Genomic DNA, 17051 nt, shown 5'->3' on the forward strand with positions numbered 1-17051 from the left:
TGTAATGTAGGTAGAGAGATAACAGTGAAACTATGATCAAAACAGTCATTCTTCTGCATTCTCTAATTGTGTTAATTTCTTGTCAATTAAATAATCGTGAAGTTTCACAATTCATCAATTTGCTGGGGACCCCTTGGAACCCCCTCAAGGACCCCTGGTGGTCCCCGGACCCCACGTTGAGAACCACTGCTTTAGTGCTTTTGCTGCTTTAGTATTACCCTTCATAATGTTACATCATTTTGAGGAGATAACATAGCTGGCTAGCAAGCGCCAATTAGTCTTTAAAAGTCTTTAAAATAAAAGCTGATGAGAACTGGGAAGCTTTTGAATGGCTGGAATCATTTTCCAGGAAAGCACATCAGTAGGGAAACAAGGAACCACAGAAATCTCATTGGCTGTTGACGGTCAATGACCATGAAAACCGTTCTCAGCTCACCGCACCCCCCCACACGCCCCTCTCTCTGACCTGGAAGCGGACCTCCTGATTGGCCCGCTGGCTGCCGTCCTCGCTGCCCGGGTTGGACACCACCGACATGCGCTTCTTCTCGGCGGCGGCGCGCTCCCTGATGTACTCCAGCCGCCGGGGCCGCCCCAGCTGCAGGGAGAGCAGCGACTGGAGCTGAGCGCGCTCAATGGAGCCCAGCAGGATCATGGACTCTTGAGGTGGAGAAGAAGGAGGTTCAGAAGGAGGACAGAGAAAGGGAGGAGAGGAGGTGGCAATAAAGACGGCAGGAGAGGAAGGAGGCGTAGGGTGAGGAAAGGGGGAGGCCGGTGGAAAACGAGGAGGTAGGAAAAGGAGGAGGTAGGAGAGGGAAGACAGTAGAAGAGAGGAGAGGGAGGAATAGGATGGAGTGGGAAAAGGGCAGAGGAGGTGGGGAGCAGGAGAAGGAAGAGAAGGACAGCGGAAATGAGGAGGACGAGGAGCAGGACAAAGAGGGCGAGAAGGGTGGAGGTGTGGACCGAGAGGAGGGAAGAAGAAGAGGAGGAGAAGGGAAGTGAGGAGAGGGAACAGGAGAGAGGGGAGGAGGAGAGAGAGAGAAAGTGAAACTTCTTTTAGAGGGTAGAGAGAAAGCGCAGGAGCTTCCAAACATGTTGCAGCACTGCAGAGCGCCGGGTCGAGTTACGTAACAAGGGCATACAATGCAGTGTGTATCTAATTGTGCATGCGCGATCTGTGTGTCTGTGTGTGTGTGTGTGTGTGTGTGTGTGTACGTGCATGTGGGCGCCAGCTTGTTTGTTTTAAGTAATTGCCTTTGTGACAGTACGTGCTGATTATGTGTTTGGTTAAATGCCGCAGCTAATTGTTCCTGCACGATTGCATAATTGAGACAGAGCTGGAATACCAAATTTGCACTTCAGCGGGACGGAGAACGCGCCGCCGTCAGCGAGCTGCGCCCGGGGGGGAACTTCATCACACCCGGCGTCCCGTGGAAACCTCGCAGCTCTCATGTGACCGGGACTATTTTCATTTTTATTTATAGTGATTCCCTGCGGGTTATCAACAGCGTAGGACACATTACAGTAATTGTATTGCTTTTCCCTGTAATGAGTATTCAATTCAATTCCCAGGAATAATATTACAGTTGCCCATCAAAAAATTAAGTTGTTACCCCCTATCCAAAAATTATATGACAAAGAAATGGCAGAAAGGTTGAATTGCTCCTGGTACAATAAAAGAATTCCAACTCCTTTTGATTTTATTGCGCAAAAAGGATAATATTGCCGTTATTTCATTCACAGGAGAGGCAATTGAGGTTAGGTAAGAGAAGATGCAATTGCCAATTTTTGGGAGGTTGTGTAATGGAAAAGCCATTTAACGAGGAGTGTAATGAATTACTGCTCCCAGCGAGTCGTGAAATGAGTAATGAGTAGTGAGTAATACTTCAGATTTTTTTTTGGAGAGCGGTTATCGATAGGGGAAATCTGTTCTTTGCGATTCCTTAATGGAGATGGAAAGTTTATCAAGGGTTCGATACATTCAGTTGAATAAGTGAAGTGGGATATGAGAGCAAATCTGTTTGGGCGACCGACCGTGAAGTGACAAATCTAAATTCTCTCTCTTTCTGTGTGTGTGTGTGTGTGTGTCTCTCACCGGCCGACTCCACCAGTGCCAGGGTCTTGAGGTGGCCGGTCAGCAGGACGTCGTGCAGGTCGCGGTAGCAGCAGTTGAGAGTGATGTACCTCACGTCCCGCACCATGATGTCCTCCACGCGAATGTTGTACTTCCTGGGACGAGAGGAATTTGAGGGGAGGATGAGAGAGAGAGAGAGAGAGAGAGGGAGATTAGGAGAAGGGGGGATATTAAGAGAGGTGGATCAAGTGGAGAGGGAGATCAGAGAGAGGGGGGGGGAAAGAGAGGGGAGAGGGAAGGTAGGAGGAGAAAAGGAAGGAATGTTAGGGCAACCAATAGGATTTCATTAGAACGGATCATTTTTTACTTTTGTATAACACAAATTTTTCAAAACAAAACAGTGTATCATCTCAGTACAGTTTGTTTTTACAGTTTGTTCTGAAAAGTGCTATATAAGTAAGGTTATTAATGTATATACGGTTTCTTGGTTTATGAATATTTACTACATTGTTTGGCAGCATTGTTTCTGATAAACAGCCATGCCAATAAAGCCGCTGAATTATAATTTCAGCTTTGTAGGTTTTAATGAAAACGGGGGGGAAGAGGGGAAAATGAGGAGAAGGAGGAAAAGGAGGAGGAAGAGTGGCGAGGAAGGAGAGGAGGAGAAGGGAAGGGAGAAGAAGGCGAGGGAAGACAGCAGAAGAGAGGAGAGGGAAGAAGTGGATGAGGAGGGGGAGGGAGAAGGGCCAGCGGAGGTATCGGCCGGTGTGTTACGGTGTTCGACGCGGCCCGTGCCGTACAGTAGGGAGAAAAAGTGGGTGTGCGCGAGCACACCTTGCCTCAGCAGAACCGGACGCCCCGGCACACCGGCTGTAAACACAACAGCTTTTCCTTCCTGTCCCGAGCCTTGCCAAGCCCCTCCGAACACGACAGCAGCGGCCCCGTGGCGTCCGCTGCCAAGCCCTGGCGCCGGTGCCAGGACGCACGCTCCGGCCAACCCTCTGTTCCTTGTTGCAGTGACGAGTCAATACTCTGACCCCTCGAGAAGTGCAAAGTCAACCCCCCCCCTTTTTCCCTCCTTTTCTCCCCCTTTTTCCCCCGCAACCTCCCCTTCCAAAGCAACACAGGCTCAGCCCAGGCACACTCTCAACAAAAAGGCTTCTATATATAGTGCCAGAAAATGGTTCTTTGGGCTTGTCCCATAGCAGAACCCTTTTTGGTGCTATAACTGTTGTCATGGCTCTTAAGGTTAACCATTTAAGGATGTATGAAATGCTCTAAACCAGCTGTATTAAAGTGGTAATTCACAAGATTATTGTTGTTTGATTGTGGTGTTTCTGCACTGAGATCACCTGTCAATCAAACGGTGTGTCCAGTGCTGTCACGTCTTTTTCTTTGGATTTTCTGTGGATGCAGTTTGAGTTTCTCTTTTCTCTGTCTGTTCAGCCATGGTGGCTATCACTGCTCATCCTAACTACCCAGTTCTTCTTCTGTTTTTTTTTTCCAAACAAACCGCTGTTGCTGCTGCTGATTGAAATGTAAAACACATCACTTCTTGAGGATTTTTTTTCCAAGAAAGAGCTACCAGACACCGGGTGTTTGGAACAGCAAACGTAAAAGCTTTCATGAACTGGAAGAAGAAGAAGAACCACAGTGGGTTATTTCTTCTGATTTATTTCCACTTTAACAAATCAGATAGCTTATTCGAGCCATTACGTTTCTATATGGAACCGCTCCCCTAACCAAAGAGCCCTTGAAAAAAAAAAAAAAAAAAAACCCTCCCTTTTGCTGCGTGACTGGCAACCAGTCCCTTTTAATTTGTAAGTGGATCTGAGAGAATAACGTAACGCATTCCTCCGGACCGGCAACAACGCCTGCCAAGGCTAATTTCCCTCGGGATATCATCGCAGTTGATCAAATCTGATTGGCTTCAGTTGAATTGAACTTTACTCTCTGCGAGGCTCGGCAATACATCTGATCAATTTCAGCCATCTTGCTTAAGCCTGGATAAACAGACTTATAGGGCTATGAATACAGGCTTACAGACCATCCAAACCGTCCAGAGAGCAGGGGGTGGAGGAGCAGCGGGGTGTGTGTGTGTGTGTGTGTGTGTGTATATGGAGTGGGGGGGGGTACGTCTGAGAGCCAATAAAAGGATCCTTGTAATGATCCGGAGAAAATATGATCATCTCCTGTGGCTTCGCTCCCTGTCAGATGACTAGAGACAATAGTGGACTGTAGACAATTCTACAAGCTATAATTGGCCATTATGAAACGCTCAGGGACACAGAGTGACAGATAGAGAGACACACACACGCACACACACACACATGCACACACACAATGACGTTACATAATTGTTCCCACACTTCTTGCCGCTTGGCTTTTTGAAATGGCACTCCAACGCTGAAGACAGATTCATCAAAAGAGGAGGAGGAATGAGAGGGAAGACGAGAGGCGGGTCTGAATGAGAACTGCTACGAGAGTGTTTGTGTGTGTGTGTGTGTGTGTGTGTGTGTGCAGGGGTGGAGAGGTCTTTGGGGATGACCAACAGAGAGAAACAGCAAGTGGGTGGATATCTATGGAAGATTGTCTGTACTGTGAGGGTGTAGAAATGAATGTCAGACCAGTGTGTGTGTGCGTTTGTGTGTGTGTGTGTGTGTGTATGACATATCTGCAAAAGCTATAGAGAAACAAAAGATAAGAAATCCAATTCTCTCTATGTCAGTGTGAGTGTGTGTGATTAAATGTGCATGCCGTCGTATGTGTGCATCACATGGTCGACGTTACACAAGTGTTCCTTACCGAGTGTGAGCCCAGTGTGTGTGTGTGTGTGTGTGTGTGTGTGTGCGTGGGAGTGAGATGGAGGATTTCCAGTTTGAATCAAAAACACATACAGCTTGGAGGGGGCCACACTTCCTACAGTGTTTCATTTCTCTCCCTCCTCTTCTTTCTTACGCTGCAGTGCTATAACACACACACACACTCACACACACACACGCTCACACACACACACACACACCCAGAGAGCTCACAGTGGTGGAGATCGGTGTGAGAGAGGGAGGTGAGAGGTAGAAAGGTAAAAAAAAAAAAGGAAAAAAAGGATGGAGAGAGTGTGAAGTAGAACGTTTTTGCATCATTACACTGGTTTTCTATTCTTTAGCCCCTCAACAACACACACACACACACACACACACACACACACACACACAGCAACTCTTCAAGTTCATAGTGTGTCATTAAATATAGATGATTCAAGGAGACTTTCTGTGTATGTCTGCTGACTGCTTACACACACACACACACACACACACACACACACACACACACACACACACACACAGAAGGGATTCCTGACAGTTTCTCAATCATCTTTACGCCCTGGCAATTTTTAAAATTTTGAAACTCGGTGTGTGTCATTAAATATAGATGATTTTATGTTTTTGTTTTTTTTTACATAATTGATGATCATGTCATGATTTGTCTCATTTCATGACACACACACACAGAAGGGATTTTTTATGTTTTCCTGACAATTTCTCATTCATTTCACTTAACATCTTGAAGCTTCAATCATTAATGTTTCATTAAGTTTAATTGACCTGCAGTGATAGAATTACATGTGAAAAAGTTATGGCAGAATTGATTATGTGCAGTTTTTATTATTGTACTACTAATGATGCTTCAAGGCCTTGTGAGCTTGTGTGTTTGCTCTCCTATGTGTGTGTGTGTGTGTGTGTGTGTGTGTGTGTGCGTGCGACCACAGACAGTGTTAATGGTTTGTAACTTGTTATAATCTACACAGAGGAAATGAGGAATTATGCAACAGCTGAGTGAAAACTAACACGCAGCTTCTTTCTCTCTCTCTCTCAACCACACACACACACACACACACATACATAGAAAGACAGCAGGACAGGAGAGTGAGGAAGGGGCGGAAAGGCCACGGGGTTGCCGTAGATAATGAGAAGAGACGGGAGAACAGAGCAACAGAGATAGAGCGAAAGAGAGGAATAGATAACGAAGAGATGGATGGGGCAGGTCAACTGGGATGTTAATGTAGAAAGAGAAGGACTGGAGCAGCACACAGAGACGAACCTCCTTAGGGGACGGACTTAGAAAACGATGAACAGATGGAGGAGGAAATAAAATTTTGTTTTCATTACTCTCACTTTGTAAATGAATCAGCCTAACTATTATTTCTACCTAATGATTTGCCAACATCCACAGCAATAAACTGTTCCAAACAATGAAATTATAAGTGATTCTGTGTGGTTTCATTGAGCAAGATATGCAGCAGCTGGTAACCCCATCCATAATTGTATAGTTTGTATAATATATTGATGGGAGTGAAGGCAATTAAAACCATGTAATGCTGAGCCATTGAGCCAGGCACTTCCACCCCAAGTTGCTGCAGCAGCACAGCACCAACGGTGTGATTTTTAAATTAAAGTTTCATTCTGTGGTCTCATGTGTACATGCGCAGAAGCTATGTGTGCTATTTAGAGTTGAAACACCCAAATTAAAGCAATACTGTGCTGCCATAAACCATTAAGACTCACTGTGCACTCAGCTTGGCTGTTAACACACTAAATTAGGTAACACATATCTAGGTCATTAGGGGGCTAATTAAATTTCCACAAAGAATAAATAAACCCCTAGAAAGCGCAACAAGCTACAACTTTCATATATTTTTACTTAATATGTTTTTGACACATTCAAATCATTGGTTGCATTATGTTTAATACCCTATTTGCTATATTGTTATTTATTTTCTATTTTTCTTTGCTGTATCCCATTATTTGCTGTTGAAACAACCCAATTTGTTCCCAATTGTCAGAAGGTGGAAGGAGCACTTGGAGGAACTCCTAAACTCGACAGACATGCCCTCTGTGCAGAAGGCAATGCTGGAAGATACGGGGGGGGGGTTGTCTGGTCCCATCTCCTTGGCAGAAGTCAGAGGGGAAGCCAGAAGCGAGGCACCAGAGGTGGACGAGATCTGTCCCGAAATGCTTAGACTCTGGATATTGTTGACACATCTCTTCAATGTCACATGTATTTCAAGAACTGTGCCTTTGGATTGGCAGAGAGACGCAGAGAATGTGTTCCAACTGTTGAGGAATCAAACTGCTCAGCCTCCCTGGGAAAGCCTATGCCAAGCTGCTGGACAGGAGACTCTGGCTAATTGTTGAACCTCAGATTCAGGACTAGCAATGCGGATTCCATCTTGGTTGGGGAACAGCTGACCAGCTTTTTACCCTCTTGCAGATATTCGAGGAGTCATGGGAATTTGATAATCCTGCGTATATGTGCTTTGTGGATTTGGAAAAGGCTTACAACCATGTTCCAGGTATCTTCTGGGAGGTGCTGCTGGATTATGAGGTGCTGGGTCACTGATATAAGCCATCTGGTCGCTATACACTAAGAGCAAGAGTTGTGTTTGCATGCTTGGCATTAAGTCAAGCACATTCAAGGTGGGAATCGGACTCCAACAAGGATGCCCCTTGTCCCATCTCCTGTTTGTGGTATTCATGGACAATATATCAAGGCACAGTTGAGGTCTAGAGAGTGCCCAGTTCATTGACACTAGGGTGGCATCTCTGCTGCTCAGCTGCAATAACTGAGCAGAAGTGATCAGCAGCCTGAGCAGCAGCATAGGCAAGGCGCGAGAGAGTAAGCAACTGCATTTGGCAGCTTAAATAGACCGCCTTATTACAAGGGGGGCACTTGATCTGAGTTGCGATGAGTAGTGTGTATCACGAGTCTAGTAGCGTGACTCGAGCTGTCTGCCTGAACTAGCTTCACAGGCTTCTCTTCATTTCCGAGCCGATTTTTAAAAAATTTTCCTTAGGTGGCCCACCCAAGATTTTACAATTTAGGAAAAACCCTGGCCATGGTTCTCTCCTGGAAAAAGGTGGCTTTCCCCATCCAAGTGGCGGAGTCCAGCTATCTTGGGGTCTTACTCACAAGTGAGGTTACGAAGGATCATGAGATTGACCACCAGCTACGTGTATCAGCTACAGTAAGGTGGCCGTTGTATCAGACCATGGTGGTGAAGAGCCACAAAGTGAAGTTCTCAATTTACCGGTCAATCTTCATCCCGACCCTCACCTATGGCCACTACCTTTGGATAGTGACCGAAAGAATAAGACAATGGATACAAGCAGCCAAAATGAGGTTATTCCACAGGGTGGCTGGCCAGTGGTGGTGGTTCGGGCACCTGGTAAGGATGACCTCCGGGCGACTCCCTTTGGAGGTGTACCAAGCACGACCGATTGGGAGGACACCTTGTAGAATGAGGACTCACTGGAGGAAATACCTCTCCCAGTGGGCCTGAGAGCGTTTGGGTATCCCCCGAAAGGAGTGGAGGAAGTTGCAGGGGGAAAGGACATCTGGGCTGTCCTTCTTGCCACCACAACCCTGATCCAGATAAGTGGCTACAAAATGGATGAATGGATGGATGGATGGATGGATGGACAACCCAATGTCCACACACGCATATTTATAACTTTGTGTCATTTAATCAAATCTAATTCTAGTATATACATGTATCCCTGCAGTATGATCTACTGTACGTACTCATGGTGTCCCCAGCCCAGCTCTGGGAGGTAGGGCAGCTTCTTGATCCTGATGATGGAGTCGTAGAGGGAGGGCTGGAGGGACTGGGCCACGGCGTTGGCCAGGATCACCGCTATCATCACCGGCAGGATGTGGGAGATCTGGCCAGTCAGCTCGAACACGATGACCGCCGTGGAAACCGTGTGGGTGACCGCCCCCGACAAGGCCGCCGCACCTAGGGGTGGGGGAGAGGAGAGTGTGGTGAGCAAAAGAGGAGGGAGGTGGAGAAGGTTAGATCAGTGGCTTTCCAAATGGGGTCTGGGGACCTCCTGGGGTCCTTGAGGGGATTCCAAAGGGGGGTCATTCAGCAAAATGAGCAATAGTTTAATTTCACTATGATATATCTGTGGGGGGCTGATAGGATTGTTGATCAATAACAATGACTCAACAATTGCTTAACCAGGTACTGAGATTTCTGGCTTTCAAAACCGGGTTTCTGGCTTGAACTCCCCGTTTTTTAAAAAGTTATTACTCAATGCCCCTTTAATTTACTAGAAATCATCCCAATTAGAGAATGCAAAAAAGAATGGCTATTGCAATCATAGGTTTCACTCTAACCAATATTATCTTCACATGTACAGTGTAGACGGTTATACAGTTCAAAACTAAACACCACCAAAAAAAAAAATTCAAAACCTTGTCTTGGATGATATACATTATATATAGTACTGATCCACTCAAATCCCACTCAGTCCCTGGGAAATATATTTAAGCACAAATTCTAAGGCATCAACCTGTTATCAGTTCCCCGGCACAGAGCCTCCACTTTCTCCTCTATATACTCTCAGCACAACAAACCAAATTCAAACTCCATTCCAAACATCCCAGTCCATCTCCTCACATATTGCCCATATGGCAAAAATCGACATATTGAGCTAACGCAATATAAAAAAAGGAAACTCAACGCTTCAAAGTCTTTTTTTTTTTTCAATAAATGGTTGTGAAGAGAGCAATATAAAGAGCTAGATCAAAAGGAGAGAGAGCAGCATGGGGCAAGGTGAGCCTTCACTGCCAGACAGAGAATATAGATGGGGCCAATCGACAGAATGAGATGAACACCGAAAGAAAAATAGTAGAGAATGAAAGCATAAAAAATAACGCAGAGAGAGAGAAGAGGAGAGAGAAAAAGGAGACGGTGTAGGTGGTGGGTGAGAGAGGCTACAAAGGCAGGTTTCATTGTTCTTGCTGGTAACTTAATTAAGCCTGTGTATGGCTGCCTATCCTTCACAGATAAATGCTAATGCTGCCTCTACCCATCGTAACATTTGGTCCCTAGTTCCACTGTGAGATGAAAGAGGCTCATCAGAGAGTCAGGCCTGTAAAGGTGAGTCATCGTCTACACAACATCAACAACAACCACAATAACAACGGCGCCCCAGAAAAATAGCCGCCGTCAACCTGCAACAGTGGCATAATCTGCACGGCTGTCAACAGTTACCACACTGGCAAGGGAATCACAACACCGCATGTTATTAGACATGCAATACCAATATAAATGGTGACGACATGGTTATGTAGGCATATTTGGTGTTTGCCAGATCTGAAATATAAGAAGTGCTATTCAAAAACCTCAATGGCAGGGTTAGCCTGATGTTATGGGCTGAGACTGTCATCGTATAGAATGTTTTCCAAATTCATAAATGTGAATTACCGGGTCAGTTTAATTGTTTGCAACTTTGCAGCAACACCCATTTCTGATCATTTCCATGTTCTGTATGCAGTTCATAAAAGTACAAAATCCCACCTGCTTTAGTCAGATGGTATATTTTTGAAATATGTATTATAGGTAAAAACAAGTTTTAAGGGGCATTAAGTAAAAATTTGACTGCCTCATAGCACAAAATGACCATACTATATCTGCAGGGGTTGTTGATCTATACCAATGACTCAACAATTACATCACCAGGTGCTGAGATTTCTGGTCTGGAAACTTCATCAATGTCATTCTTGCTTTTAAAATAAATTAAAACTACTTTTGCACAGGGTTCAACTTCTTATAATTTCAACAAGTTGCATTTTCAACTTGCAAATCCTGAAGTAGGAGCTTAAGAGGAACACTTGAAACAAGTCAGGGAAAAGACAAAATCACTTAAGTTAGTTATTTTGAATGAAAATTACATTTTTTGTGCTTGTCCTAAAACTGCCCCCACCCCCAATGTTAATGATATGGATCGAAATGGAGGAGGGTACTTTCTGCTGCGTATGACTGCAAATGATGCCACTGTAAAGTATAACTGAGAGTAAACCTTAAAAGTGACCTCAAGAAAAAATTAAAAGTACTTTTGAAAGTACTCTGAAAAGTGAGTGCTACAGTATTCATTCTATATTGAAAACAGCCCTGTTTAAAAGAGGGATGTGGGTATTTTACCCCATGTTTGTAGGACAAGTGGAATGTGGAATGTGTGTTCATGGAATAGAAGTTAAGAGTGAGACTACGGGTGGCTCACAAATCCCCGCCTATAATGGTAGGTGAAGAATCACGGCAGCACGGAGTGTGTGTCTTTAACTCACCCACTACAGCGTAGCCGCCTGGCACTATGGGGTAGATGGTGCCATCTGTGTGGATGCCATCTGGGAACCAGGCTGCCATGCTCTCTCCAACCAGACGACCAAACGCCGCCCCTGAAGTACACACACGCACATAAAGACACAAAGACTCACCATCAGTGCTCAGTTCATTTACTGATGCTACTCTATTGTGAATGATCGGGGAAACCAAGAAGCGTTGATGCCCAATGTTCTTTTCATTCTTTTGCTCGATAAAAATCAGTAGGTATTAAGTAGTGGGAATACTTCCACACAGGGAAAGTAAAAAGTACTCGTTTCTCTGCTATTTCTCATCCAAGCTAGCTTAGTGTGAGAAGACAATAACTTATTATGAGGGAAAAAATTTGCAAGGTGGGATATACTTTTTGGATACTTCAGCCTCAATCTGATATTTATAGAGGGTGATAAAGGTACCAACTTTTTTTTTTTTTTTTTGAATGGCACCTGTAATATTAATTCAGCACACTATTCATTTCCGATTAACATATTACCACCCTACTCCTAACCTCTCTCGCTCTCTCTCTCTCTCTCTCTCTCTCACACACACACACACACGCGCATACCCACTTGCAGCTTCTTACCAATGACAAACACTGGCATGAAAGCTCCGCAGGGCACCGGGATGGTGGTGGCCAGGGCGGACATCCAGAACTGAGAAAGAAAGAAAGAGAAGAAAAGAAAGGAAGGACAGAAAAAGAAAGAACAGGGTGGCATTTCAATTAGCTTCGTGGGAGCGTCTTGTCTGGCCCCTCGATGATAGCCCCGTTGAATCCTCCGCTAGCGGCGGGGGAGGCGGCCGAGCGGGGAGGTTAGATTGAGCCGTCACTTTCGCTCTTCATTTGACAAAGACCCCGAGACGAACCCCGGGTAATGAGCGGGCTCTGCTGATTGGCCGACGCCGGGCCAGGCGAGCGGAAGAGACTGCTAATTAGGGAGGACAAACAAGAAGGGAAATGCCACCGCTGACAATGTGTGAGCTTCACCGTCAGCGTGTGACTCTGTGCGTGTGTGTGTGTATGTGTGTGTGTCCAAGTTTAAATAAAGAATAGGGTTCAGCTGATATATTTTGAGCAGATGTTCAAGATTGGTAAACTGTCATGTCAAAAAAAAAAGTATTCGGTGTTCAAAAGTATTCTTGGCAAGGTGGAAAAGCCTCTCACACAGCTTTTAGACCAAGAGACACTAAAACTTTCCATTGAAATAAATAATGATAATTATCACAATAGCATATTCATGCATACTTGTGTGGAATCCAATCAAAAAGTCTCATTGGAATCAGTTCAGGTTAAAGGCTTCCTATAGACAACCACTGTAGTATTGATCAATTCTACAATAAATATGGCATCATATCCATCATAATAAAAGGCCAATATTGGGTCCATATATTGGTCTAATCCTAATAAGTAGGCGAACACACGGTACTACACACACACATATCACTTCTTCATCTCCTCAGTTATTCTCTGATACACACATCTGCAGAAATAATTAAAAAAAAGACTGTTCATGAATTTCACAAAAGTGCCAAAGTCACATCTTTTTCCTTTCACAAAAATTTAATTGGGACTTATGACGGACACACACACACACACACACACACACACACCTAGCAGGTCTGCAGGTCATTTCTTTGGCGCGGGGAGAGAAAGTCGAGACTCGGTGACATTCGGTGTTTGCGTGCGGAAACCAAGACGTACGGACGGGAGCGTTGCGCAAGTCATTACACAAACCTCATCGATGTAATCTAGAGGTTTCAAATAGACTTTTTAATTACACTCATCCCTCCATCTCTCCATCCCTCCTTCCCTCTCTCTCTCTCTCTCTCTCTCTCCCTCTGCTCTCTGTCTATAGTTAGCTGTAATTAAGGCCGGCTGCCACGGTGAAGTAATGGATCTCCTTCTGTAACCCTACACCGCAGCCGCTTTCACACCCTGAACAGCGCACACACACACACACACACACACACACACACACACATCCAGGCGAAGGTGTTCACACACACACACACACGCCCAGGCATACACCGTGGCACAGACTCAGTGATGGGAATCAGACCTTAACATGGCTGAGCGCCAGGGAGTGGTGTATCGGACTAACACACACACAAACATTCAAACATAACCGGCAGAATATACAAAAGAGAGCTCATGGGAAAAGCAGTGTTGGGAAAAGTTCGCCCGGCTTCTCTCGGTACATAATTGTCCTTTGGGTGTTTGTTGCCTGGTCTCTTCTTCCTCCTCTCCTCCTCTTATTCCTTCTCTTTCTCTCCTCCGGTGAAACCTTCATAAGAGTTAGGTGGGTTTAAAGGATCTGGGAACTCATAACATAGGCTTAACTTTATTACAGAGGCCCTGAACTCTGATGAGACCCCTGTGTGTGTGTGTGTGTGTGTGTGTGTGTCCTTACGTAACATACCGGCAGGAGACAGCTTCACACAATTTTCAGAAGCGCACTCAGTGGAGGGCAATGCAATCCAATCCTGTTTCCAGTTAGTCATGATACCCGTAGTAACAGATAACTGAAACCAAGTGTCATATTCTGAGCAGTTGACTCAGGCCTCCAGAGTGTTAAAATGCCTCAGTCAATGCATGCAGTTCTGGCTTTTACCATCATTTTTAGTTCTGTATTTTTCAGGCTTGTAGCGAATGATAATGTAATAACCGCTGGATGATATAATCACTTGTGAAAAAGTAGAAAAAATATCCCTCTAAATGGGTCACGAATGTAATAAAAGCTGTTTTATCCTGTTTTATTGTAATGTACTGTAATAGCATCTTCAGACTGATATTGGGATACTTTCAAAAAGTTACACCCCTCAAAATGTAGCAATCCCTGGTTAATGCAATATTAAAATATCAGTTTTTATTTCTTTTTTGACTCATTTAGAAGGACATTTTATTACATTTTGGCAAGTTATTCCTTACTATTTGGCAGTTATTACTTTATTAGCTGCTACAAAGCGGTTTGACTTGATGAACTACTGAAAACTACGGAAGCCTTGAGGCAGAACATATATACTGTCATTTCACAAGAAAGAAAAAAAAACAATATAAATGGTAAAACATTTGAGTTATATTATAATGTTTTTAGAATTGTATAGAATTTTGAATTTTTATATTTTTATGTTTTATATTTTTGGTACTTACATTTTTTTTTTATTCAAAATAAATTAATAGATAATAATACTTTTTTTTTTGTGGAGGGACCTGACCTGGGCTATGAACCACAGTTCTTATGCAACATACAGTGAAAGGATACTGTACTGTAAGTAGATAACAATTACAGTTATCCATAATAATATGGTCTTGGTCTTGGTTGACATCACACACACACACACACACACACACACACACACACACACGCACGGGCCAGGGGAGGTCGGCTGCAGTGGCATCACTTCCCTTTCCTCGCAGGACGGCAGCCGTAACCATGGCAACCAGGTTGATGTGCTCACTTTCTGTGCAGTGACAGTCACCCATGGGTCCTGCCCCGGGTGCCTCAGTGTTGCCTAGGCGATGGGCTGACAGCCGCTAAAGACATGATCCCCCCTAGCTGGAAATTTGGTGCCATATCATCTGTACTGCTGCATTGAGTATTGTACTGCGACCCGATGACACACCCCCTCACACACACACACACAAACACACATTCCCATTGTGAATTCATATATCCCATCCCACACAATCCCATTCTGTGAAGCCCATTCCATTTCCATTCTGTGGTAATGGGAAAATGCCTTTGGGGCTCAACAAGATTTACAGTATAGAGTAGAGGTGAATAGACAGGTAGCACATATTAACTTTTACTGCACACACACACACACACACGCACACACACACAGTTTTCTATCTTCAACACTGACTTCAGCAATAAAAACTGTAGACATAGATACAATATATTTCATCACTGATGGATTTCAAATGTACTGCAACAACAAGATTTTAAAAAATCCATCAATCTTCACTGAAAAATCAATTTATACGGTTCTTCACTTCTGACTACTCTACTAATGCACTGCCTATCTACAGCAAGCGGCCACAATATCTTAATCCTCACCACACTCAGAATCCATGCCAAAGTCTGAAATATGTCTTATCACATATACTGAATAAACTGCCTGCCTTTGATGGTTGAATTTTCACCATATCACCCCTTTTTGTGATGACACCAGGAGAGGAAATATACAGAAACGGTTGGCAGAAGTAACAAGAGTGAGACCAACAAACACACAGATGATAATAATCACATTGATTTCTCCATTCCTTGAAGAATTTCAAACACCGTCCACATCACAGACACAGAGGACCTGCTAGGAAACCTAATCTTCACGGGTAAGACTTGAGCCCAGGGGAAACACAACAACACAACAACTTGAGAGTTGGGATGCCTTAAAGATCACCGACAAGACACTGCATCCGTCTCACTTAATCCAAACCTCCCTCCCTAACAGATCGGCACGATCTGAGATCTGACTCAATAGGTGAGCAGGTTTACGGGGCTGTAACCCAGTCCTGCTGAAACGTCTCCTGGTGGAGTTTACAAGGCTCCAGAGGCAGGATGGGTCCAGTAAAGGGAGCGAGCAGTTGGAGAGTCTACATGTCCTATTGCATTTGATATAGTTGATAATGTGAATAGTTTTTAACAACACACATCTGCACATCTGGACACACATACACTACCACTCAAAAGTTTGGACACACCTGATTGAATGCACTATGTTTTTCATTCTCTTAAAGCCATTTTGATCTAAAGGCTTATGCTCAAATGCTTGAAATGTGTTTCTTAGACAAATATAAATAGTGAAGTTGATCCTATGTATGAATTTCTTTCCAAAGCCTTTGCCTTTCCATCAAGGGAAAGGGCAGCTACTTTAAAGAATCTAAAATATAAGATAGTTTTGATTTGTTTAACACTTTTCTGGTCACTGCATAATTCCATTTGTGTTATTTCATAGTTTCGATGTCTGTACTATTATTCTAAAATGTGGAAAATAGTAAAAATAAAGAAAAATGTGGTGCATCCAAACTTTTGACTGGTTGTGTATGTACATATGTCTGGTCTTGTATACCAGGTATCATGACTTGATAGTGGTGCATACTTGCATATTCACTCTGAAAATCTAATAACATAGAAAGCCAGCAATGTACATTTTGCACACCCTGCATATGCTGCAAGGACCTCAATTTACATATTTCCATATGCAGCAAATTCAGATTTTCTTTTTTTCCAATATGTTCTATTGGTTGCAATTAGCGGCCGCGCTCCATTCTATACCCTCCATTTGCTCTATCATTATTTATAGCCATTGCTATATCCTACTCTGTGCAGCTGCAACAGCTCAATTTCCCCATAGGGATCATTCAATTTTCATCTAATCTAACCAATCTAATCCACTGAGTGTACATCTCACACAGATAGTCCAGCACCATCAACATTGATAAGGTTCTCTGACCTCAAACTGAAGGGGGACTGACAGGAGGAGCAGAAGCCTAAATGTAAGAAATCCAGACTCGAGACTAGAGGTGTAGTCGAAAACCCTGGCAGTGCTTGAAAAATCTGGGCGGAGGAAGCGAACGAGAAAACCTCTTACATTAAAATCACATTAAAATTGACTTAATGAACCACATGCATTGTGAATCTGGTGTGGCTTTAATGAGACTTATAAGTTATACAGTAGCTTCAGGGCTAAACTGCTTCAGAAGAAGAAAATGCTCGATGTAATTAATATATTTGACTCAGTCTTCATTATTAGACTGTAGTAATAAAAGAAAAGCTAGCCGCTCCCTTCAGTAAATCTAAAAGGGATTTTAGCAGG

General features: G+C 43.9%; 1 protein-coding gene across 1 annotated transcript in view; it reads right to left on the reverse strand.

Annotated features, from left to right (window-relative positions):
* Positions 1 to 466: 466 nt before the first annotated feature.
* LOC139639960 (chloride channel protein 2-like) overlaps positions 467 to 17051 on the reverse strand; it is a gene marked incomplete at both ends in the record, with an annotated part of 43861 nt that continues 27276 nt past the window's right edge. Inside the window, 5 exons of the mRNA XM_071514128.1 lie at positions 467 to 657; positions 2093 to 2226; positions 8651 to 8864; positions 11201 to 11311; positions 11818 to 11887. Coding sequence (XP_071370229.1) covers positions 467 to 657; positions 2093 to 2226; positions 8651 to 8864; positions 11201 to 11311; positions 11818 to 11887 — 720 coding nt within the window. The remainder of the gene's footprint in view (positions 658 to 2092; positions 2227 to 8650; positions 8865 to 11200; positions 11312 to 11817; positions 11888 to 17051) is intronic.

Source organism: Centroberyx affinis, unplaced genomic scaffold (genome assembly GCF_046629955.1).
Source record: "Centroberyx affinis isolate AG114_WGS23_722 - 3 ecotype Tasmania unplaced genomic scaffold, CSIRO-AGI_Caff_v1 ptg007983l_1, whole genome shotgun sequence".
In the NCBI taxonomy this organism is placed as follows: Eukaryota; Metazoa; Chordata; class Actinopteri; order Beryciformes; family Berycidae; genus Centroberyx; species Centroberyx affinis.